Below are 24,704 nucleotides of genomic sequence, written 5' to 3' on the forward strand. Positions count from 1 at the left end.
GTCCTAATGTAAGGCTGAGTTCACCGGGGAATCCCAATCACCTACAGAGTAGTCTAAGAAGCTGGTTTTTTCAGGAAGCAAAGGTGAATAGCAGCAACTTACAGGGAAGGTATGAGGACTCTAATGGCAGGGGAAAGGGCAAGCTGGAACATATACAGAAAACAAAAGGCACACTTGGATACCAGGCCAGGCCTGGTTCTCATGGTAGATTACAGTTATCACGGAAATGGAGAGCAAGTAGACATAACAATCCTCCGAGCTACACAACCTTGGAGGCCAGCTGCATTGTCAGGCTCGGAGCTCACATATAGTTATTGTAATTACAAAGTATCTCAAACCAAAGTACTCGTTTCATTAGTACAACCAGGGTATATTATGACCATTATAGATTTTGTTATTTAACATTGAACATAATAATAGAAAATTATTTTCAGAAATATCCTTAGAAAAACGATTAGATCAATAAGTAACCTTTAAAATTCCCTAGTTGAAGTTTAGTTTCACAGTAAACCCTCCATGCTTCCCATTCACCCATAAACTGTGCATTGTCTTTTTGATTTATCATTGCCATGAGTTTTGCCTTTTCCGCCATTTCTAATATTTTTTTTTAATCTAGTCTTTGTCTGGATTTCAGAGACTGGTCTTCTTTTTCCTCTTCTTGTTCCTGCTTCTGTTCTAAAGTGAGGGCAACTAGGTCTTTTTTATATCTTCCCCAAAACTTCCCAATATCTTCCAGTGAAATGACAGTGAATCTGACCTCTTTATAGGTAAAGGTAAGTCCCTGTGGGAATATCCAACAGTATCTTATTCCATTCTTCCTCAGCATCATAATCAACTCTTTGTACATGTTTCTCTTCATCATCAAATGTCGAGGGATATCTTTGAGTATTATTAGTGGATTTCCTTTTACAGACAAAGGATTGTCATAATGGGCTTGCATGACAGTATCCTTCATACTAATGTCATAAAAGGAGATCATAATATCTGTAGCCTTCGATTTTTGATAAAAAAAATTGGAAAGATCAAAGGCTTGAACTCCCTTCTCCTTAAGTATTCCTGACCATGGGATTCTATCTAGCATAAGTTTAAGTTTGTTAAAATTTGCTCTTTTAAAGTCTAACCTATATGTCTGACTTCGTACAGGTTTTCCTTTCCCCAAGATGGTAAATTACAAGAGTATGTGGTCACTACTACCCAGGGTGCCTACTACTTTAACCTCATCGACCAGCTCTTCCCTGTTGGTGAGAATCAAGTCTAAGATAGCAGATCCCCTTGTTTCCCTGTCCACTTTCTGGAATAGGAAGTTGTCAGCCAGTCAAGTCAGGAATTAATTGGATCTTGCATTTTTAGCTGCGTTGGACTTCCAACAGATAAGACTATTTAAACAGGCTCTGCTTGCCAGAGGCTGGTCTGAGCAGCTGGGAGAGAGACAGAGGAGGAGCTTAGAGAAAGGTCAGTGAAAGTTTTACTGTAAAGTTTGTATTTGTGTTTTCCTCAGTGGCTGGGGAGCAGTAGTTGAGGTTGCTGTGTGTGTGTGTGAGTGTGTGTGTGTGTGTGTGTGAGTGCCTGTAGCCTGCTGGAGGGAGGTTTCTGGCTGGCTCTCTGTTGTTTTATCCAGCTGTAGCTGGCTGAAGGTAATTGCTGTGCTGTTGATTGCTGAGGGTGGGGCTGAGATTATTTAAACATGGCACTTGCCCTGGGGCTCTTAGCCTGGGGGTCTGGCCTGGGGTTCTGTAATATTTTTTTTTGTATGTGCTGAGTGTTTTACTTCCTCAAGGAGGGAGTCTTGAAAGAAGGTTTGCCAGGGGAACTATCAGAGTAGCCTAGGAAACTTCAGAAATGGATCACAGCATTGTGGCTAGTGAGGGAGCCGAGACAGTAACATGCAAGGTCTGTGGCATGTTTGTCTTTAAAAAGGGTAACATTAATTACACTTGCAGCAAGTGTAAGTTGGTAGCCCTGCTGGAGGAGAAGATACAGGGTCTTGAGGCACGCTTGTCCACACTTCATTTTTAAAAGCAAGGTGAAGAGTTCATGGACAGAACTCATGAAGCTCTTTTTAGCGAGCAACAGGAGCAGGAGAGTAAGGAATCTGAACAAATGGAGGTACAAACAACACAAGAGGAGGATGCATGGAAGAATGTGGCCCACAGGAGTAGGAAAGCCAGGACACATCCTGATCCTCTCTTGCTCAGCAATCGGTTCCAGGATCTCCCAATAGATACTGATTCTGGACCACTGGAACAAGGGCTATCCCCCCAAAGTGTGAAAGAAATTCCTCAGGAGTCCTGCGCATGAGAGGACTCGATCTTCTGCCCCACAATTTAGGAAGAGGCGTGTTCTTGTAATTAGGGATTCCCTCCTGAGAGGGGTAGAGTCTAAACTATGCCGACCTGACTTGTTGTCCCGAATTGTTTACCGGGTGCACGCATCCAGGATGTGACGGAAGGAAGACTCATCAAGCCCACAGATTATTACCCTTTCTTGCTCGTTCATGTGAGAACAAATGATATTGCCCGGCACAGCCCAGAACGTATTAAAAGAGACTACAAGGCTCTGGGTGAGAAGGTGAAGGACCTGGGGGCGCAGGTTGTGTTTTCGTCAGTTCTGCCTATTGAAGGTCATGACTTAGGAAGGGAAAGATGAATACTCCAAATTAATGACTGGCTGCATAGGTGGTGTTGTCAAGAAAGGATTGGATTTCTGGACCATGGCTTACGCTTTTGAGAAGAAGCTCTTCTATCAGGGGATGGTTTACACCTCATGAGGGTAGGAAAAAATGTGTTTGGTGAGAGCCTTGCAAACCTGATCAGGAGGGCTTCAAACTAAATCCTATGGGGGAGCGAGACAACAACTTAAAGCCTTGTATGCTGATAATACCTGGAGACGAGAACAATAAAGATTTGCAGGGAGTGGCATGTATGCAAGGACCCCTGACATTCAAGGTGGTGAAGTTTTCAAAGCACCGGGCATGTCAGAGTTGATGGAGTTAAAGCTGCTTTTCATGGCTCAGAGGTGATTGCCCATTAACTGGAAATGGTCTCTCATTGTTTTGATGAAATTCTCTTGAAGTAGAGATATGGTTGCTCACAGGTGATAGAGCTGGGGGGTTATATAAGAGCCCTACTGACATCCTGGCTCTGTGATGGAAATGTGCTCTGCACATGGCAGGCAGATGCGCTCTCTCAAACCTATTCCAAAGATCTGCATATTGTACCCCAGGTGATCAAGGGGGAGACTTTCAAGAAAACTGACAGAACATGGCAGCTCATATTGGGGTGTCTCAGCTGAGGAGGAAACAGGGGACTTACACTAAGGATTCAAAAATGATTTTCCTCTGTGTGTGTTCTTTGATGCTTTTGAAGACTGCCTCTCTGACTGAATCTCTTTCCACACTCTGAGCATTCAAAAGGTTTCTCCCCTGTGTGGGTTCTTAGATGCATATGAAGATGGCTACTGCCACGGAATTTCTTTCCACACTCTGAGCATTCAAAAGGTTTCTCCCCTGTGTGGGTTTTTTGATGCTGTTGAAGAGTTCCATTCTGACTGAATCTCTTTCCACACACTGAGCATTCAAAAGGTTTCTCCCCTGTGTGGGTTCTTTGATGCTGTTGAAGACTGCCACTGTGACTGAACCTCTTTCCACACTCTGAGCATTCAAAAGGTTTCTCCCCTGTGTGGGTTCTTTGATGCTGTTGAAGACTGCCACTGTGACTGAATCTCTTTCCACACTCTAAGCATTCAAAAGGTTTCTCCCCCGTGTGGGTTCTTTGATGCAGTTGAAGATCACCATTCTGACTGAATCTCTTTCCACACTCTGAGCATTCAAAAGGTTTCTCCCCCGTGTGGGTTCTTTGATGCCTTTGAAGATTGCCACTGTCACTGAATCTCTTTCCACACTCTGAGCATTCACAAGGTTTCTCCTCTGTGTGGGTTCTTTGATGCCTTTGAAGATTGCCATTGTGACTGAATCTCTTTCCACACTCTGAGCATTCAAAAGGTTTCTCCCCTGTGTGGGTTCTTTGATGCTTTTGAAGAGTGCCACTGTCACTGAATCTCTTTCCACACTCTGAGCATTCAAAAGGTTTATCCCCTGTGTGGGTTCTTTGATGCCTTTGAAGATCACCATTGCTCCTGAATCTCTTTCCACACTCTGAGCATTCAAAAGGTTTCTCCCCTGTGTGGGTTTTCTGATGCAGTTGAAGACTGCCACTCTGACTGAATCTCTTTCCACACTCTGAGCATTCAAAAGGTTTCTCCCCTGTGTGGGTTCTTTGATGCTGTTGAAGACTGCCACTGTGACTGAATCTCTTTCCACACTCTGAGCATTCAAAAGGTTTCTCCCCTGTGTGGGTTCTTTGATGCCTTTGAAGATGGCCACTGTGACTGAATCTCTTTCCACACTCTGAGCAGTCACAAGGTTTCTCCTCTGTGTGGGTTCTTTGATGCCTTTGAAGATTGCCATTGTGACTGAATCTCTTTCCACACTCTGAGCATTCAAAAGGTTTCTCCCCTGTGTGGGTTCTTTGATGCTTTTGAAGAGTGCCACTGTCAGTGAATCTCTTTCCACACTCTGAGCATTCAAAAGGTTTATCCCCTGTGTGGGTTCTTTGATGCCTTTGAAGATGGCCACTGTGACTGAATCTCTTTCCACACTCTGAGCATTCAAAAGGTTTCTCCCCTGTGTGGGTTTTCTGATGCTCTTGAAGACCGCCACTGCGACTGAATCTCTTTCCACACTCTGAGCATTCAAAAGGTTTCTCCCCTGTGTAGGTTCTTTGATGCTGTTGAAGATTGCCACTCTGACTGAATCTCTTTCCACACTCTGAGCATTCAAAAGGTTTCTCCCCTGTGTGGGTTCTTAGATGCTGTTGAAGACTGCCACTCCTACTGAATCTCTTTCCACATTCTGAGCATTCAAAAGGTTTCTCCCCTGTATGGGTTCTTTGATGCTCTTGAAGAGTGCCAGTCCTACTGAATCTCTTTCCACATTCTGAGCATTCAAAAGGTTTCTCCCCTGTATGGGTTCTTTGATGCTCTTGAAGAGTGCCACTGTGTCTGAATCTCTTTCCACACTCTGAGCATTCAAAAGGTTTCTCCTCTGTGTGGGTTCTTTGATGCCTTTGAAGATTGCCACTGCAACTGAATCTCTTTCCACACACTGAGCATTCAAAAGTTTTCTCTCCTGTGTGTACTCTGTGGTGCACAAGAAGGTGTGATCTGTATTTGAAGTACTTTCCACACTGAAAGCATTTGTGCGTCCTCATTACAGTACCCTTTGGGAAATGTGCACCACACTTTCTTCCACAAGAGTATGTCCTTCCACTCTCCATGCAGATAATATGCTTCTCTCCTGAATGAATCCTTCGGTGTTGACAGAGGTCTGATTTCTGTGAGAAGATCTTGCCACAATCTGAGCAGCTATGCAGTTTCTCTCCTTTATGTGTTCTTTGATGTCTAAGTAGCTCTGCTCTGCAAAGGAAGCTCCTCCCACACTTCAAGCATTGATGGGTCTTCTTTCTATTGTGCATTTGCAAATGGATATCATATTGGGCTTGATATGAGAAGTTCATGCCACACTCCAAGCACTTATATGCTTCCTCCACCATGTGGATTTGTTCATGGAAATCCCGTCCTTGGCCAGGAATGGGTTTGTCCCTCTTCTTGGCTGTGTGACTTCCTTTCTGCCTCTTAGGTCTGCCTTGATTCCTGAAGTTTCCTTTCAAATCTTTATTCTTCACTTTATCTGGCAATAGCTGATGCGCTTCCCCTGCTGGAATGAAGAGAGATCCTGTTAGCAAGCACACAATAAGGTCTGATCATCCACACACAAAACATTTCAGTGGCTCTTCCCTGCTCTACATTGACAGGTACAATAATATGCACTTTAAAGGGACATGAAAGTCTTGGTTTGCAGTCTAATGATTTAGTCAGCTCCTCACCTGAGTTAATTCTTTGATGTGAACAAAGGGCTGATTTCCAACGGAAGGTCTCTCCACATTCCTCACAATCGTATGGTTTCTCTCCTGAGGGAATTTTCCTCTTGGAAATAACACTCATGTTCTTACTGAAGGTCTTTCCACCGGCCAAACTTTCATTTTCGTTTTCCCTGGAGCGGATTCTCTGATTAGCACGGAAGCCTTTGTTCATCTGAATGGCTTCTATACAGTCCCACATTGGGATTGTGCAGGCCAGCCACGGATAATTGTTAGCTTCTAGCAAATTCCAAAGAGAGTGCTCCCCCTCCCCTTGAGGCATGCAATTTCCCTGCCCCTCGGTCACATGACCCAAGGAGGAAGGAGCACTCTTCCCTCCAGTTCTCTTTTTGCTGCCACGGAGAGAGAACGTGCTTAGCTTCGTTCCTGGCAATGGAGCCTAAGAAGGTTCCACCATTCAAGAAGTGCTCTTCTTGCGGGGCGAAGGTGGCAAAAACTGATCCTCACAAGGAATGCCTCCTTTGCCTGGGAGAAACCCACGTTTCCTCTTCTTGTAGGAGCTGTGGCAAACTTACAGCCAAAGCTCTCAGGGATCGTTCTATTTGTTTAACCTCCCATCTGTATAAGGAATCGCATTGACCTCGGCAGGGATCGTCTGCCCTCCCACCCGGTAAGGCTAAATCCACTCAAGGGGCCCGGTTGGGAAGTCCAGCGGGGTTCTTACCCCGAAGAAGCCATCGTCAGTGGTTTTGCGGCCGGCTAAGTTTATAGCCCCAGGCTCACAAGATGGCCGCGGTCGCGATCCGTTGAAGCGTGTTTCCCGCTCCAGATCCCCTAGGCGTCCTTTGCCATCCAGACCGCCCAAGTCTCCTCAACCTCGATCTCCTTCAGAGCCGTCGAGAGCCGGCTGACGCCGCTCCTCCTTGAAGTCACCTGGGTCCTCTCGACGCCGTCACGGACGCAACCCCAAATGGAAGCGGCTCCGCAAACCCTCGATGGGTCTGCACTGCCGGTCATCACTGTGGAGGACTCACCTCCTCATCCCCTGGCAACCCCCTCGGCTCCAGACCCAAGCAGGGCCCAGGAGGTTTCGGCAGAATTTAAGGAGCACCTCCTTTGTCTCTACAAGGATGTGCCACAAGTGCCCCTAGTGCTGTGTTGGCGAACCTATGGCACGGGTGCCACTTCCGGCACGCGTAGCCCTCTCTGCCGGCACGCGTGGTTCCTCCAAGCTGCTGGCCATTCCGGCTCTGCCCTGCCCCGGATGGGGGAAAATGTGCATCTGGAGAGTGGCAAATCCAAGGCAAAACTTCCCATACTTGAGTGGCCTCTTTCTTTCTCCGTCTCCCTCCGTCCTTTTCTTTCCCTATTTTTCTTTCTCTCCCTCGCTCCATTTCTTTCTCCCTTTCTCTTTTTCTTTCTTTCTCTCCCTCCCTTTCTTCCCTTTCCCCCTCCCTTCCCTTTCTTCCTTCTTTCCTTCCTTCCTTCTTTCCCTCCAGAGGCTTCTCCGGCGCCCTCTGGGTCGGTGCGGGCGGAGGGGCGTGCAGTCCTTTTCCACCTTTGAAGTGCCCACAAGCCATCCTCCAAACACCTTTCCATTTGTCTTGATATGTAGAGAGAAAACACTAAGGAACTAGTTCCCAATCTCCAGGTACTAGCTGGTGATCTCCTGCTATTACAAGTGATCTCCAACCAATAGAGATCAGTTCCCCTGGAAAAAATTGCCACTTTGGCAATTGGACTCTATGGCACTGAAGTCCTTCCCCAAACCCCGCCCTTCTCAGGCGCCACCCCAAAAACCTCCCACTCATGACAAAGAGGAACTTGGCAACCCTAGCCTCTCCCTCTGGGCCCCCTCTGGGGGTGGTATTCAGGTTAAATTGCCGCATTGGCACTCGGCGATAAATAAGTGGGTTTGGGGTTGCAGTTTGGGCACTCGGTCTCTGAAAGGTTCGCCATCACTGCCCTAGTGCAAGGACCCGCTTTGGGCCCGCAGCAATCCCAAGATGGCGCCGCCCAGATAGGCGAGAATAAGGTCCAGGGGCCAGCGAGACGTCCCTCTCAACGCCGTTCAAATCAATGGTCTTTGGCTCGTAGTGGGCGTTCAAGCCACAGTCGTTCAGTCGGACGAAGTCGCTCCACCTGTCGGAGTCGTTCCACCAGTCGGAGTCATTCCACCCGTCGGAGTCATTCCGTTCACCGGAGCCGTTCGAGCCATCGAAGCCGTTCGAGCCATCGAAGCCTTTCCGGACGTCGGAGTCATTCCGGACGTCGGAGTCGTTCCAGTCCTCTGAGTCGTTCCAGACGTCGGAGTCGTTCCGGACGTCGGAGTAGTTCCGGACATCACAGCTGTTCTGATCGACGGAGTCGGTCTCACCGTAGCGACCGCTACACACAACGGAGCAGGCCCCATCGTGACTGGTATATTACGCCTTCGCTTGATTCGGGGTCGCCAGCTGCTCGTCACAGTCGCCACCATTCCCGTTTCCGTTCTCCTGTTGGAGACCCCTCATCCAGATCCCCTATTTCTTTGGGAGATGAATATCACTCCGATTATGACCCTGATTATGATCCCTCCCTCTCACCTGCTTTCGAGGAGGAAGATGGGTCCCGCACATCTCTACCCTCGCCGGAGGACACTGTTGGGGACTCCAAACCGATATCTTCCTCTGGAGATGTACATCTCTATTCGGAGCAGTTGATCTGTATGGCAAAGGATCTCAAGATAGAGGTTAAACCAGAGGACTCTGGTCCCATTGACGATGTCATGGATATACTGCATAATCCCGATGTGGGCCATGCAGTATTTCCAATCCTAAAGAGTCTTTTAGAAATTCTCCATGTTAACTGGGCTAAGCCAGCCTCAGTCCCTTCTTCCACTAAACGCATAGAAAACCTGTATAAAATATGCAAAGGTGGGGAGTTCCTATACCAGCATCCCCCCCCCAATTCAATCATAGTGGAAGCTTTACCTGGGAAGTTCAGGTCTTGGGCACATACCTCCCCACGAGACCCAGAGGCAGTAAGTTAGACACTTTAGCCAGGAAAGTGTATCTTTTACCGTGGTTAGTGTCCGCATTTCAAATTTCATGGCCATGAGGGCTAGATATCAGTTTTCACTTTGGGATCGCATTTCTCCTCAGATTGCCCTTATTCCCGATGACCAGCGGTCTTCTGCCCTAGCCATTCAATCAGAGGGTATGTCTCTCGCGAGACAGCAATTAGCGGATGCCCGACACGTCATGGACTCATCCAGCAAAGCCATAGCTTCTGCTATAGTTATCCGCAGGCATGCCTGGCTACGCCAGTCTGCGCTCCCCCATGACACCAAGGCTCGCATAGAAGACCTTTCTTTCGAGGGGACAGCGCTGATCAGACACCTTTTTAGATCGTCTGAAGAAAAACAAGACGAACGCTAAATCCCTAGGGATCACCCGTCAGACCTCTGATAAGAAGAGGCATTACTTTGGCCGCCAAACTTCTCAACCTACCCGCCCCTATAGGTTTCAGGCCCCTCTCCATCAGCCTCCCTTCCGTCCGTCCTTTCCTCGCCCACAACAGGACAGGAAGTTCCCCAACAAAAGCAGGGCTCGTAGGGGTCAGAGGGGATCACCGGGTACTTTTTCAAGGGCGAAACAAACATGACTAGACGTGTCTGTTAATTTTCGTGACCAGCTATCACTGTTCCTACCTGCGTGGTCGTTAATCACAACTGATGTTTGGGTTCTTAAAATAATAAAGTTCGGTTACTTCATTGAGTTCCATACACTACCTCCTTTTAGACCTATCGGCCACTCTGTTACCCATGATTTTGACCTCCTACTCGAGGAGGCCCACGTTTTGCTGTCCAAGGCAGCTATTTCTGAGGTTTTGCCCTCAGAACAGGGTTGTGGGTTTTATTCCCACTTTTTTCTAGTGGATAAGAAAGGCGGAGGGAAACGCCCTATCCTGGATCTCCAAGACCTTAATACCTTTGTCAGGACCAGGAAATTCCACATGCTTACCCTCCCTGAGGTGCTCCCTTTCCTCGATGCTCACATGTGGTTTGTAGTGTTGGACCTCCGTGACGCTTACTTCCATATATCGATTCACGAAGAGTGTCGCCAATACTTACGTTTCTGGTGTAACGGCAAGAGTTACCAATATAATGTGTTGCCGTTCGGGCTGTCAATTGCCCCTAGGACCTTCACTAAGTGTCTTGCCGTTGTAGTAGCTCACCTTGCCCTCAAAGGATGTATTATATTCCCCTACCTTGATGATTGGTTGGTGGTAGCTCACTCGCAGTCAGACCTGTCCACGCAAATGGACTTGATCCTTTCAACTCTCTATGATTTGGGCCTGTTGGTTAATTTTGAAAAATCTCATCTGATTCCTGCGCAAGCCCAAACATTCATTGGAGCTTACCTGGATGCCCAATTGGCTCGGGCTTTCCTGCCCTTGCCGAGAGCCTATGCCATTAGAAAATTGGTTAATAGATTTGTTAATAAAAGGTTTCAGACAGCACATAAAATCCAAAAGTTACTAGGCCTCATGGCCTCCACCACGGCAGTGGTAGAGTGGGCATGTCTTTGGATGCGTCCACTCCAGAATTGGTTTCTTAGAGCCTTCAGGCTTAATGTGGACCCCCAATTTAAACGTTTGTCTATTCCCAGATATGTGTTATCTTCGTTACAATGGTGGACGCTTGATGTTAATGTTTTATCGGGGGTACCTTTTCTCAGACCGTCCCCCGACAGGTTTTTATTTACTGATGCTTCCCTTTCGGGCTGGGGGGCCCACTGTGATCACCTTACGGCACAAGGGGTTTGGTCTCCTTCAGAGTCTCGCCTACATATTAATTTACTCGAACTACGTGCCATCCGTCTCGCTCTGTCTTCGTTTGCAGGGTACCTGAGCGGACGGCACGTTCAAATCGCCACAGACAGCTCCACTGCCCTGTACTACCTAAACAAGCAGGGCGGCACACGGTCCGTTTCGCTCTCCAAGGAGGCCAGCGACATTTGGGAGTGGGCCATTCATCATGACACCACTCTCCTAGCAATCCACATTGCGGGCAAGAGCAATACCTTAGCCGATGCTCTGAGTCGCCTTCCCAACCAGGTTCACGAGATTACACTAAACGACAAGTGCCGAAGCCACATTTTCCAGCTGTGGGGTTTTCCACAAATAGACCTATTCGCTACACAACACAATGCAGTGTGCCCTACGTTTTACTCGATGGCGGAGCCAGTCCGGGCTCCATGGGGGATGCCTTCCAGATACCCTGGAAGGGAACCCTCTTCTAGTTTTTTCCTCCATTCCCTCTCCTCCAGAAGGTCCTTGCCAAAATGATTCAGGACAACACAAATGCCATACTTATCACCCCTTTTTGGCCCAGCAGGTCGTGGTTCGCAGTGCTCAAGTCACTTGCGAGAGAGAACTTCCTCATTCTCCTGAAAGATCCCTCCCACGCACTTCCCGACCTTCAGTTGGCCGCCTGGAGGGTTATGCCTCAGGCCTATGGTCAGACAGAGTAGCCAGGGCCCTCCTTCACTCACTTAAGAACTCCACACGTCGCTCCTACGATGCAAAGTGGAAGCGTTTCTCTGATTGGGCTACGGGCAAGAATGTTTCACCTTTTTCCTGCCCTTTGTCTGTTGTGTTTGAATATTTACTGTTCCTTAAAGATGAAGGATTATCTAATTCCTCAATTAAAGTTTATTTGGCCGCAATTTCAGCATTTCACCCAGATATTGACTCCTTTTCAGTTTTTTCTCACCCACTTTCCAAATTTTTTTTAAGGGGACTGAATAACTTGTACCCATCAATCGCCCAACCAGTTCCTCAGTGGAGTCTCTCTTTAGTGCTTTCCCAATTGATGAACCCTCCCTTTGAACTCCTGGCCACCTGTAACTTGGCCCTCCTGTCATTTAAGACGACCTTCCTGGTTGCAATTACCTCAGCAAGGAGAGTGAGTGATTTGTCGGCATTATCCCATTCTCCACCATACACTATATTCCACCCAAATAGGGTAGTTCTTAGACCAAAGATATCCTTTCTCCCCAAGGTAGTCTCAGCCTTTCACCTTTCACAAGACATTGTCCTCCCTGTTTTTTTTTCCTAACCCATATTCCGACTCTGATAAAGCGCTACATTCCCTTGACGTCAGGAGAGCTCTCCTTTTCTTTATTAAGCGAACCGAAGCCTTTCGTAGTGAAGATAACCTCTTCGTTTGCTTCGGAGGAAAACGTAAAGGACAACGAGCCTCTCCCCAGACCCTTTCAAGGTAGATCACATCGGCCATTAAGTTGGCTTACGACCTTGCTCATCGAGTATGTCCTCCTATGATCAAGGCTCATTCTACCAGGGCGTATGCAGCCTCTACAGCCTTTTCATCGAGAGTAGATATCCGGGACATCTGTAAAGCTGCTACATGGTCCACTCCCTCTACGTTCATGAAACACTACGCTGTGGATGTGGATTCAGCAAGAGATGTAGCAGTGGGACGTGCAGTGTTGCAGTCCTTATTCCGGTGATGTCCCACACCCACCATCCTGGTAAGCGAGCTCGCTACTCTCCCAATGTGGGACTGCATAGAAGCCATTCAGATGAAAAACAGAGTTTCACTTACCTGTAACTGTTGCTCATCTGATGGATCTTCTATGCAGTAACACATTCCCTCCCTCCTTCCCCGCTGTGGGACCGTTCTGCTAGTATGAGTGGATAGTTCTGTGGCGGCAGGTTGGAGAACTGGAGGGAAGAGTGCTCCCTCCTCCTTGGGTCATGTGACTGAGGGGCGGGGAGATTGCATGCCCCAAGGGGAGGGGGAGCACTCTCTTTGGAATTTGCTAGAAGCTAACAATTCTTATCCGTGGCTGGCCTGCGCTTTCGCAGTCCCAATGTGCTACTACATAGAAGATCCATCAGATGAACAACAGTTACAGGTAAGTGAAACTCTGTATTCTTTCTTGTTTTGGTTGACCTTCCTTCTTGGATTGGAATTTCATGGAAGTGCCCTTTTTGGGATGGAATGGGCCTATCCCTCCCCTTTGCATGGCTTCCCTCCTGCCTCTGTAGTCCGTGTCCATCCTCGAAATTTCCTTTGGAACCTTGATTCTTGTTTTTTCCCAAAGAGAACCCCTGGTATCCCTCAGGCAGCTCATCTACATTTGCTGTTGGAATAAAGAGAGGTCAAGCCAGTACCTACACAAGAAGGAAAGCCACCCATCAGGCACTGCTCACTAATGGGTGTGCATTTCCTTTATCAGATCTTCATTTCTCCCCGTGCCAATGATCACCTTCTTTCTACCCCACCAGAACTGTTGGTCACACCTTATCTCCAGCCAGACCTCCCAGGTCAGCAGTTTTTATATTCTGTCTCCCCTCCCCTCTCCCGACTCCTCATATGTCCTTTTCCCCCTTAAAGTGGCCAAGAATTGTTCCCCTGCTGTTCACAGTTGACTTGTCATGCAGCTGTTTTGAATCTCTGCTATTTATGATTAAATAGAAGACAAGGAGAAAAGAAGGTTTTCATATCCTGATTTTCTCTACCTAACGAGTCTCAAAGTGGATTACAATAACTTTCCCTATCCCCCCCACAACAGACACCTTGCGGGGGAGGTGGGGCTTAGAGAGTCCTGAGGGAATAGTGACTGTCCCAAAGTCACCCACCTGGCTTTATATGGAACAGTGGGAAATCAAACCTCTCTCTCCAGACTAGAGTCCGCCACCCTTAACCACTACAGCCCGTTGGCTCTCCACAAGAAGTTAGAGAGAGAGACAGAGAGGGAGAGAAAGTGATCGCTTTTATATGGGGAAGGAAAAGAAATCCAAGGAAGACAAAACTTTTTTTCTGAAAGAATGGAAACCTGGTAAAGATTAGAGTCCACAATCCCAACCAGTGTAAGGGGGACAAATCAATTCTAGATCAGAGTCAGAGGGGATGACGGTAATCCCATCTGGGGGACAAGTGTGTTGTAATGCTTGGCAACTGAAAAATTAGGATGGAGCTTCATGAGGGCCTCTCAGTCCTGCATTGACCTCAGGCCAGGACACCCTCACTGGCTTGAGCAATGGCCACAACACTGGCCTCTGTTGCCCCTGCTGCTACTCAGGTCACGCTACCCGGTCATGATGAATATCGCTTTTGCTGCCACCCCACCACCTCAAGGCTCCCAAAGGGAATCAAGTAACAGGGCAGGTCTCAAAACAGTGCACTGCTGTTCAAGATGTTGATTCACATATCGGGCCAATGATAAAATCCCAATGGCAGCAATTTGCACCTTTGGCACCTTACCCAGAAAGGCCACGCTCCCATAGTTCTCCAGCATGACCTCCTTGTAGAGATCTCTTTGGTCTGGATCCAGCAGGGCCCACTCTGCCACAGTGAAATGCACAGACACCTCCTCAAAGGAAACTAGAGACTGAAAGGAAAAGGAGATTCCTTATCATAGAGATCATTCCAGGCAGAGGTGAAACTCTGGAAGGGGGCATTCTGGGAAGGCGTGTGTAAAAGGAGTGGCATTCAGAGCCTCTTGCCTGGGCCCCTTAACCAGAACTGCAGGAGGAAAGCCCCCCGAGAATGGATTTGAGACCAAGGCTGCCCCCCGCTCATCTCCCCTACCTGGACTGGAGGTACAGCAGCAGTTTCCACACCTCTGCAAAGAGAATGGATGAACTCTGTCTCTTCGCTACCTGCAAGGGAAAGAAAAGCGGAAGAAAGGGTATTAGCCTTGACATCTTGTTTGGTTTTCTTCTGTGAAGCGTGCTTTATGCCTCCCCGTTCCCATAGTGCCATATGTACATTAAAAAAAAATGGTTACACTTTGTAGTAAGTTGTGGGAGAGGCGGAAGAGAAGCACAAGGTACCCATGAGCCTCATGGGGGCTTTAAATGCTGCTGACCCATATCAGACTTCTGTGATACTTGAAACTTGTCCCATGAACTTTGGAGCTCAGAAACGTGGCAGCATCTCTGCTGGATCAGACCAGAGGCCCAGGCAGGCTATTCTCCCACCGGCTGGGCCCTCGCACATGCCCTTGAGTCCAGGCTGGTGGGAGAAAAAAAGGGAGGCGAAAAAGAGGGAGATGGGAGAAAAAGAGAGAGGCACCTTGCAGCACGTCTGGCCAAAAAACCCAGATGTGAATTGAGCACCTCTGGAAACCCAGGGTAATATCAGTGAGGGTCCAGAGCGTCTACAGATCCATTAATGTCATATCCAGGTTTTCAGCCAGAGCTATACTGCCCAGAACGTGCAGGCTCCGTTTATTCGCAAGACTGAAGAGCTCGGCCAAGATTCATATGGCTTTTCTTCTAAGCCATGTTGGGTCCCTCTAATGGGAAAAAGGTGGGATATGAATATTGTAATCAATATGAGGAATTGCCCCCATGAATTTGTCTAATCCCCTTTTAGAGGCGTGACAATTAGTGAACACTGAGGGCCACAAGTTGGGTGAAGAAGCATTTGGGTTTTTCCCCTGACTAGAACTCTCTACCCATCAAATTAACTGGGTGCCCCAATCCCATCCAGGCACAATGAGTCCTTACCGCAGGAGAGGGCACCTTGGGCGCGCTCTTGGACTCGGGCCGGCTGCCCTTCCTCCGAAGGAGCTCTTTCCATCTCACAGAACTTCGCTTCCATCTTCACGGATGGACCCCAACTCTGAAACACCAACGAGGCAGATGGGTAAGAGATGGCATGGAAGACACCAAGGAACCCACTCCCTTACTCTGCACCTAGGGTTTTCTTCTGACCCTGGGGTATTATATGGAGGGACAAGAAATTCCCCAGAAGAAGTGGCCTGCTGAAGTAGGTTGTTCAACCTCCCATTTGGATGATTAACCCTTGGGCAAACATCAGACACGGATAATGCCATATATTATTGTAAAGGAAATACAACCTGCATTTCCTTTTGCTACAATACTGCACAACATTGGCTCAAACTTTAATTCAGGCTGCGGCCTAGTTACCCCTAGCAAATGCATTTCAAAGCTCCGTTTGTAGTCTGTGAGAGCGGGGGGGGGAAGGAACTCTCTCAAACCCCCTTCCCTTTGAAGCTTGCTCACTGATGGCCCATCTGTCTCCAAGGTGACACACCCTGTCACACCTTAGCCCTCGCTGACTCTTGGGATCTCCTGATAATTTGCATTCGCTGCAGGAATGCAACTTATCTCTTGTCTTCAAAGAGTTGGCTAGTGACATCACAAATATGAAATCGTTTTATTATTTTCCTGAGGAATTCATTGGCTGCCTGATCCCCAGCGGACGAATTCAGAAGGTATAAGAATAAACTTCTTCTGATATAGTTTGATGGAGCCTTTGAGGGACATGCCGGCCATGTCCCGAGGCGTTCATCACCTCCCTGATCCCTTTCAGGAAAATCATGAAGGGCTGACACTCTGCGTGTCAGGAACAAACCTTGCTTTTGGACTCTGGTAACTATAATCAACTGAAGTATTTGTTACTCTCTTGGAAACTTTGCGTATTTTGCCTGAAACTTAAAGAACTACTGTGAAGTTAGAGATTGCTAAGATTTCTTGTTTTTATGCTATCTGCCTCACAAATAATTTCCTTTCTGTAACGAGCACATTTTATTAAATAAACTTATAGACTTTATATTGAAGTCTGAGAAACCTTTTTTGGGTCTCAGGTCTAAATCCAAGTGCCTGAGTGTGTGTGTGTGTGTGGGAAACCACCTACCTAGTGCTTTGTAGCAACAAGCCTCCCCTGGCAGAAGCTCTACTCTGCAGGGACGGTTTTTGCTTGTTTTGACTTTTGGGAAACTGGCTGGGGAAGAGTAGCTCTCAGCTCATCCCTGGAAAGCCAGCCTTTTGGAATTGAGAGCCAGTGGCAATATACCTGTACTGTGCTTTAGGGGGAGTCCTGAAGCCCAACTTTTGACCCAAAGAGGAACCGGTTTGCTGGAGAGCAGACCGGGTCTCCTCGACAATTATTGCTTGAATTGGAATACCTGGAAAGTAAAGCCCTCACCTGTTCTGCCTGCCTCTTCTCCTCTGCCTGACTCAGGAGGAAGCCTTCAGCCAGGGCCACCGCCTGGGAACTGGTCTCTGGGCCACATCCTCTGACCCAGCGCTGCATTTCATGGGGCAGGATGGTCAGGAACTGCTCCAGGATCACCAGGTCCAGGATCTGCTTCTTGGTGTGTCTCTCTGGCTTCAGCCATTCTTTGCAAAGTCCATGGAGACGGCTGCAAACCTCCCGGGGCCCATCGGCCTCACAGAAGCGGAACTGCCAGAAGGGTCGGCAATGTACTTCTGAGTTCAGGGGCTCCTGATCCCAGATCTCTGGCACAGCTCTTTCCCAGGATTCAATGCCACTCACAGCTTGGTAAGGATGGGGGCCTTTCCTTGATCTCTTGCCAGGTCCAGGCCCTTCTGGGTCCTGCTCCTCCATCTCTTTCCCCTTCTATTGGGTCGCCTCTGACTGTGAACAGATCCCTTTAGTCACTTGGCTGTGAAGAGAGGATTCTCCCTGCTGGGCAGGAGGTGGGGGGAGGGAAAGGGGGACAGATAGCAACTGTGCCAGAAGGAAAACAAAAGGGAATGGAGTTACACTGGGTCACCCCAAACTTGCATTGGGTCTCCCCAAACTTGCAATCAAATCAAATATTAAATCCATACTCCTTTGTGGCGCCGCATGACGGATCCTCATGGGCACTCATTATTGAATCACTCCAGGTTTACAATCAAATTACGTATCACGTCCATAACCACCAGTTAGAAGCTAAAACTAAACTGTCTGGCTCAAGGGGTCAGGTGGGAGACTCCAACCCTGCACACAGAAAGCTAGAACGGCAAGGAGAAAGTTTGTGCCCACGGCCTCTGCCTGTGTGAATCAGGTCAAGAGAGTGATGGGGGGGGGGCATGTCTTATCTTCTTCCCGCCGGCACTGCTGACCCTGAAGAGAGCCTGCAAATCTGGTTCATAATCTCAGGGAGCCTTCTGTAGGGAGGGAGCAAGAAACAGCCCCCCCCTTGCTCATGTGCCAGGGAGGGTGTGGGTGAACTGGGGGTGGGAGGGAGCTCTTCTCCCAATTCATTACTCTCCCATCCTTTCTCTACACCTTGGGTCTTGCATAGCAGACCCTGGTCCTACATTTCTCCCCCCTCCCAAGAGCCCTGTCAGCTCACCAGACATCACTCAGCCGTTCCTGCAGCAGCCTGGAAACCCCAAACCTTCCTTCTGTAGGGCGGAAGGAGGAAACGCACAACCCCCGCCCCCAGTTGTGCCTCTCTCTTTCTTAAAGTATTCCAGGGTATTCTGCCCTCCCCATCAGAGCCGGAAAATAAACTGGTTTTAATTCTAATGCGGTCCGAGATTGAAACATTCTGACGTCTCCCGTGTAAGGAGGAATGTGGGGTCCCCCCCCCCACACACCCTGGCCTTGGGCATCACTTCCTCCCCCCCTGGAGAGCCTCGTCTGGCCCCCTCCGACCTCTTTGCTCTCTGCTGGGGTGTGTGTTATTTCAGACTGCCAGGGTTTTGTACCAGAGAAATCAAAGCTTGGGCTACCTGAGAGTGTTTGGTGCAAAAGCCTGGGTCAATGTGCCAGTATCCAAAAGGAGGAAAGGAGGAGCAAGAGCTAGGAAATTAACTTTCCTTGGGTACCAGTCTGGCATGAAAGCTTACAGATTTGCAGATGAGCATAACTCTCTGAGCTACAGAAGGGCTGCTAATTTTTGTGAGGGAAGGAACTGGGCAAGGATACATGGACAGGAGAAGCCACAGGAGATTGGGCTTCCATTAACAGATCTTTCTCAAGATACAGGTGGGGTGAAGCAGGAGGGAAGTCCTCAGAGGGCTTCATCACCAAGAGCTGAGGAGGAGAGGCAGATTCCTAGGGTGTCAAGTAGAAGCACAAAAGGAATCCCTCTGGTGATGTATGGTTTTGAGTCAAATGATGTCAATCATGTACAAATCAAAGAGCCTAAATGTTTTCAAGAGGTGATGTCATTTGAAAGAAAGGAAAAGGAGGTCTTGCTAGAAGCCATGCAGTCAGAGTTCGATTCTCTGAAAGAGAATAAGGTGTTCTCGATAAGAAGTAAACACATTACTATAAGGTACCAGAATGTCAGGGAAGCGGTTAACAATGGATTAATGGTTTTGAAACATTGTTCTTCAAATGTAAACATTGCTGATATCTTCACCAAGTGTTTGTCTGCTGAAAAGTTTGAACAGTTCAGGAGTAAATTGGGACTTGCTATGGCAGTCTAGGAGGAGTGCTGAGATTTCAGACTGCTCATAGCAAGCAAGTAGATCACTGTGATCCAGGTGACAGCCAGATGACAGCTGATGTCACATGACTGCTCAATGACTTGGCAGTAAATCTGGACTGAACTGGTTTATGCAGCAGGGTAAGACCTGGCCACTGGGCAGCTCACTGTTGACTGGCTGCTGGACAGGGCCAGATGTGTATATAATTTGTACAGTACTTGTATAGTTGTGGGTTGTGGATTTGTAGATGCCAAGCGGAGCACTCTGTCACTGTGAATAAAGAGCACTTAATTATATGTGCTGAGTCTGCTGTGTTCACTCATCTATTGAGCTGTATAGCACTTCTAACAACGCCAATAGGGTGTCATGGAGAATCGGTTCTTGTAGGTTATCCGTGCTGTGTGACCGTGGTCTTGGTATTTTCTTTCCTGACGTTTCGCCAGCAACTGTGGCAGGCATCTTCAGAGGAGTAACACTGAAGGACAGTGTCTCTCAGTGTCAAGGGTGTAGGAAGAGTAATATATAGTCAGAAGGGGTTGGGTTTGAGCTGAGTCATTGTCCTGCAATGTAGAGTTTTGGCCTGTAGGTGGCACTGGCACACCACGTCACCATAAGGCCTTGGGGCAGTCAGGTGATGTTGGCACACCACACCACCGGTGACGCTGGCAAACCACGCCACCTTGGAGACTGCCTTTGTGTTTAGAGGGTTTAAAACAAAGAAAAGGCTTCTTCTCCTTGTACCTCTTTGCAACATTGTACAAATAGCTGTACAAGCTATCCTAGCACTGAACTCTGCTGCTTGGTTGCCTTGGTTACTCAGTGAGGTTACTTATTTACAATTGCTTTAAATAAAGAACAGCTCTTGAAATGAGAGGTCTGCTTCTTACACTGAATCCCTTGTCTTCATTCTTCCAATTCCCACATCTGGTGACCCCGACGTGCTCCACGCTCCACTGGACCCCGCTTATCACGACTGGAAAAGTCTTTGAGTACTCGCAGCTACGGCTCCCTGGTAAGTATGGGTGAAACATTAACTACAGAACAGGTAAAGCATGCTAATGAACTTCGTCAATTGGTAAGGCAGTGTGGCGGAGATTCAGTGTCAGTAACGGATCTCAAAGATCTCCTTCGGGAGATTGATTGTCAGTGTCCCTGGTATCCCCAGGAAGGCACTTTCAAACCAGGGGACTGGGAAAAAATAGGAAGGGAATTGAAGGGTGAGCCCCGTGCACCAGTGCAATTTATTCTTGCCTGGCAAAAGGTTTATCGAGCTGTCTGCACGCTGGCGCCAGCAGACAACATGCTCTTGAAACCTGCTACGGAGGTAATACCGCCCCCCTATCCGGCTCTCCTCCCTGCAGCCCCGTCTTCGGCTCACCTACCTCCTTCTCCCGCTTGCCCACCACCTCAATCGAAGGTGGCATTGGCAGTCCAGGCGGCCCGCTGTAATGGGGACCTGGATCTTTCCGAAGAGTGGGAGGGGGAAGCACCTGCATTTTTCCCCTTGACACGGACTGAGCCAGACGCTCAGGGGAACATTGCGCTGCAATGGGCTCCTCTGCCTTATTCGCTTCTTCGAGAGTTGAATAAGGCAGTAAAGGAGAACGGCCTCCAGTCAACCTATTTTCAAGGCATGATTGAGGGGCTTTGTACTGGTTATAGTATGTTACCTAGAGATTGGAAAGATCTGATGCGAATGATTCTTAGTCCCTCGAAGTATATGGTCTGGGATAGTGAGTATCGTGCTGCAGCCCAGCTCGGTGCCACTGCTGACATCACTGCTGATCAGACTTATGGGTCCGGGCAGTTTGAGCCGCTGCAAATACAAGTACATCTTACAGACGCCCACCTTGCAGGTGCTAGTGCCTGTGTTCGTCGAGCTCTTCGACAGGTCCCGACTACTGGGACGCCTAGTAAATCTTTCTCTGCCATTAAACAAGGTCCCAATGGGTCATATGCAGGTTTTGTGGATCAGCTTAAGAATGCCATCTCCCGTCAGCTGGACAATCCCACAGCACAAACTGAACTGCTTTGAAAACTTGCATATGAAAATGCTAATGGAGATTGTAAAAAGATCCTACAACAAATTGTCCGTAGACCAGGTTACACCCTTGCTGAAATGCTTCAAGCCTGTGCCGAAGTGGGTACCAAAACATATGAAATGAATCTTCTGGCCGCCGCCCTTCGAGGGAGGGGCGGAGCACGCCCCCGCCCAACCGGGAACTGTTTTAACTGCCAAAAGCCCGGTCACTTTCGGAGTGCCGCGCCCCCGGTGGGGGAGCCTACCGAGGGGGCGGTGCTACCACTCCTGCTGCTAAGGTGAACAGACCCTCGCAAAAATGCCCAAAATGCAACAAAGGCTACCATTGGGCCAATCAATGTCGCTCCACTTCTGGCCCTTCGTCGATTCAGGGAAACTGACTCCCGGGCGTCGCTCCAGCCCTGGTCCAAAGGAGTCGTTTGGCTTTCGGCTATATGTTGCACAAGCAGTGCAGCAAACCCTCCCTGGGGAGGTTGCCCTCGTTTCCATGCGTGCTGAGGCTCCTCCTGGCACGTACTTGGCCCTACCTACCTGTGCAGCCCAGCAACAGGGGATCAACGTGCAACCAGACAAGGTTGTGGTCCAGGACAATTTACCTGTTGTTTTGCAGTGTTGGAGCGCTCTCCCTTTAGATTTAAAGGAAGGTGCTTCCTGTGCGCACCTTGTCCCGCTCCCGCACTCGGAGGTGGACAAGGGGGATTTTTCTTCTGATTCCTTACAGATTGCCTTGGTCACTGAGAACATCTGGCATCAGAAACCAATTCGTGAGTATAAGGTTCAAGGTAAAAAATTAAAAGGTCTCCTTGATACTGGTGCTGATGTTTCTGTAACCACCCCTCATGATTGGGACCCCTCCTGGTCTCTAGAACGTTCATCTGCTGTCTGGGGGGTGGAGGGTTCCACTCCGGCACAGCAGAGCGCTCGGCCTCTCCTTGTCACCACCATAACTGACCAGCAGGTGGGGTATGTAACTCCAATTGTCGTCCCACTTAAGGTCAATCTTTGGGGATGAGACCTTTTGTCTCATTTAGGGGCTACTTTAGTCACTAATGACTAAGCCTCGTGCCCTTGCTTTGTCATGGCTTTCGACAGAATATGTGTGGATTGACCAATGGCCGCTGCCTGGTGAAAAATTGGAAGCTTTGCAACTCCTAGTTGCAGAGCAACTACGACAGGGTCATTTGGTTCCTTCCACCAGTCCCTACAATACCCCAGTGTTCGTCATCAAAAAGAAATCTGGCAAATGGCGTTTATTGCATGATTTGCGTGCCATCAATAAAATAATTGAACCTATGGGTGCCCTACAGTGTGGCTTGCCCAACCCGAACATGATCCCTCGTAATTGGGAAATGGCTATCATTGACCTTGCAGATTGCTTCTTCACAATTCCATTACAGCCTCAGGATCAAAAATATTTTGCCTTCACTGTCCCAACCTTAAACAACCCACTAAACGGTTTCAATGGTGTGTCCTCCCCCAGGGTATGCTAAATCCCCCTACCCTGTGCCAGCTTTTTGTGGCCCAGGCCCTCGGCCCTTTTCGAAAACGGTTTCCCCATTGTCGAGATTTGCACTATATGGATATTGCGATAGCAGCTCCACAGTTACCTGCTAACTGGCAAAAGGAGCTTGCAGCTGATCTTGCCATGTTTGGCCTTGTGATTGCCCCGGAAAAAATTCAGCTCTCAGCCTCTTTCAAGTATTTGGGTCACAAGGTCCTTTCTGCATACGCTGCCCCTTGTTTTCCGACATTAACACTGCCCCCTGTCATTACCTATGTTCAGCTGCAACAGCATTTGGGTAGCATAAATTGGATTCGTCCGTATTACAAAATTACGACAGATGATATGGCACTGCTCTTTTCGGCCTTAAAACGAGGCCGGGATCCTGCTGATCTCATCACCCTCTCTGCTGCCGAGCTTCAGGTGCTCCAGCTGTTGAGAGAGCGCATGACACAGCGGTGGGTAGATAGACAACTGCCTGATTGTCCTCCGCTTTTGGCTATCTGGAGGCCTCAACGGCAGTGCTGTGCCATTCTCTATCAGCAAAAGGAGGGTGAAGTGGCCATCGTGGAGTGGCTGTACCTTGCTCATGCGGCAGGTGCAACCATCTCTACGGTTCCTATGATGATTGCCCGCCTACTCACCAGAGGTCGTCTGCGTTGTAAGGCTCTGTTTGGTTCTCAGCCGCATAGCGTTGTTGTTCCCTTTACTGCTCTTACCTGGGAGCAGACACTGGCCCAAGATGATCAGCTTCAAATGGCCATGGCAGGATTTTATGGCCAGGTGCTTTTCCACTTGCCCCGAGATCCCCGAATCCAAATACAGGCCCAGCTTCCTTTACCGATGCATAGCATCCTTTCCATTACCCCTGTCACTGGGATCACCCTTTTTACAGATGGCTCCCCCTCTCGGGGAGTTGTCACATGGCAAGATTCCACAGGCCAGTGGAACAGTCGTTTTACACCTCCCCAGCAGTCACCACAACGTTCTGAGCTGGTGGCTGCTGTTCTTGCCATTGGTCTTTTTCCCCATGATGCAGTCAATCTCATTTCCGACAGTTTGTATGTTTGTAATGTTATTTCTCAGGTTGAAGGAAGCTACGTGTCCCCTTCCTGTGATGACAATCTACTAGCTCTGTTCATTGCTTTGCGCTCTCAATTAGCGCAGCGTACAGGGTTACTGTTTGTTGCTCATATTTGCAATCATCAGCCCTTTCCTGGCATTATCTCTGAAGGAAATGCACGGGCTGATTCCCTTGTTTCCTATGCTGTTCTCTCTCCCATTGAGAGTCATGCCATGCATCACCAAAACGCCAAAGCCTTGGCAAAGCAATTTCATTTGCCCCTTGCGGAAGCCTCTGCTATCATTCACCAATGTCCTCAATGCTCTGGGCAGGCTTCTTTTCCTTCCACTGGTGTAAACCCACGTGGTTTCGGGGCCAATCAAGTGTGGCAAATGGATGTTACTCAGTTTCCTCCATTTGCTCCCTGGAAATGTCTCCATGTGGTTGTGGATACCTATTCTGGCTATCTGTTTGCTTCTCCCCAAAAAGGGGAGAAAGTAAAGCACGTCTGCACCCATTTAATTCATGCCTTCTCGGTTATGGGTGTACCAACTACACTTAAAACGGACAATGGCCCTGCCTATTGTTCCTCCACATTCGCTGCCTTTTGTACTCGCTGGCAACTCAAACATACGTTTGGCATTCCATACAATTCCACTGGTCAAGCCATCGTTGAACGTGCCAACGGCACTCTCAAACGGATGCTTGAAAAAACGAAAAAACAAGGGGGAGTTGGCCTCTCCCTCTTGGACAAGGAGGGCCTATTAGCTCAGGCTCCCTTTACGCTCAACCATCTTAACCTGCTCTCTTTTAATTCAAAATTTGTTACTAGGACTCAGCGGCATTTCCAGGCCGACGAGCCGCTGCCACAGCCCCTGGTGCGGTACCGCCGTCTGCCCGACCCCCACTGGCACGGGCCGGTGCCTCTCATCACGTGGGGCCGGGGCTACG

General features: G+C 48.6%; 1 protein-coding gene across 1 annotated transcript; it reads right to left on the reverse strand.

Moving 5' to 3' along the window:
• Positions 1–3,320: 3,320 nt before the first annotated feature.
• LOC130493462 (oocyte zinc finger protein XlCOF6-like) lies at positions 3,321–22,747 on the reverse strand. The gene is made up of 9 exons (XM_056867217.1): positions 22,690–22,747; positions 20,036–20,157; positions 15,462–15,576; positions 14,539–14,609; positions 14,212–14,338; positions 8,561–8,639; positions 7,916–8,324; positions 4,472–5,024; positions 3,321–4,405 (listed from the first exon to the last, which is right to left on the reverse strand). The coding sequence occupies exons 1-9, from the start codon at positions 22,745–22,747 to the stop codon at positions 3,321–3,323; spliced, it is 2,619 nt and encodes an 872-aa protein (XP_056723195.1).
• Positions 22,748–24,704: the final 1,957 nt, after the last annotated feature.

This window comes from Euleptes europaea, chromosome 1, assembly GCF_029931775.1.
Source record: "Euleptes europaea isolate rEulEur1 chromosome 1, rEulEur1.hap1, whole genome shotgun sequence".
Lineage (NCBI taxonomy): Eukaryota > Metazoa > Chordata > Lepidosauria > Squamata > Sphaerodactylidae > Euleptes > Euleptes europaea.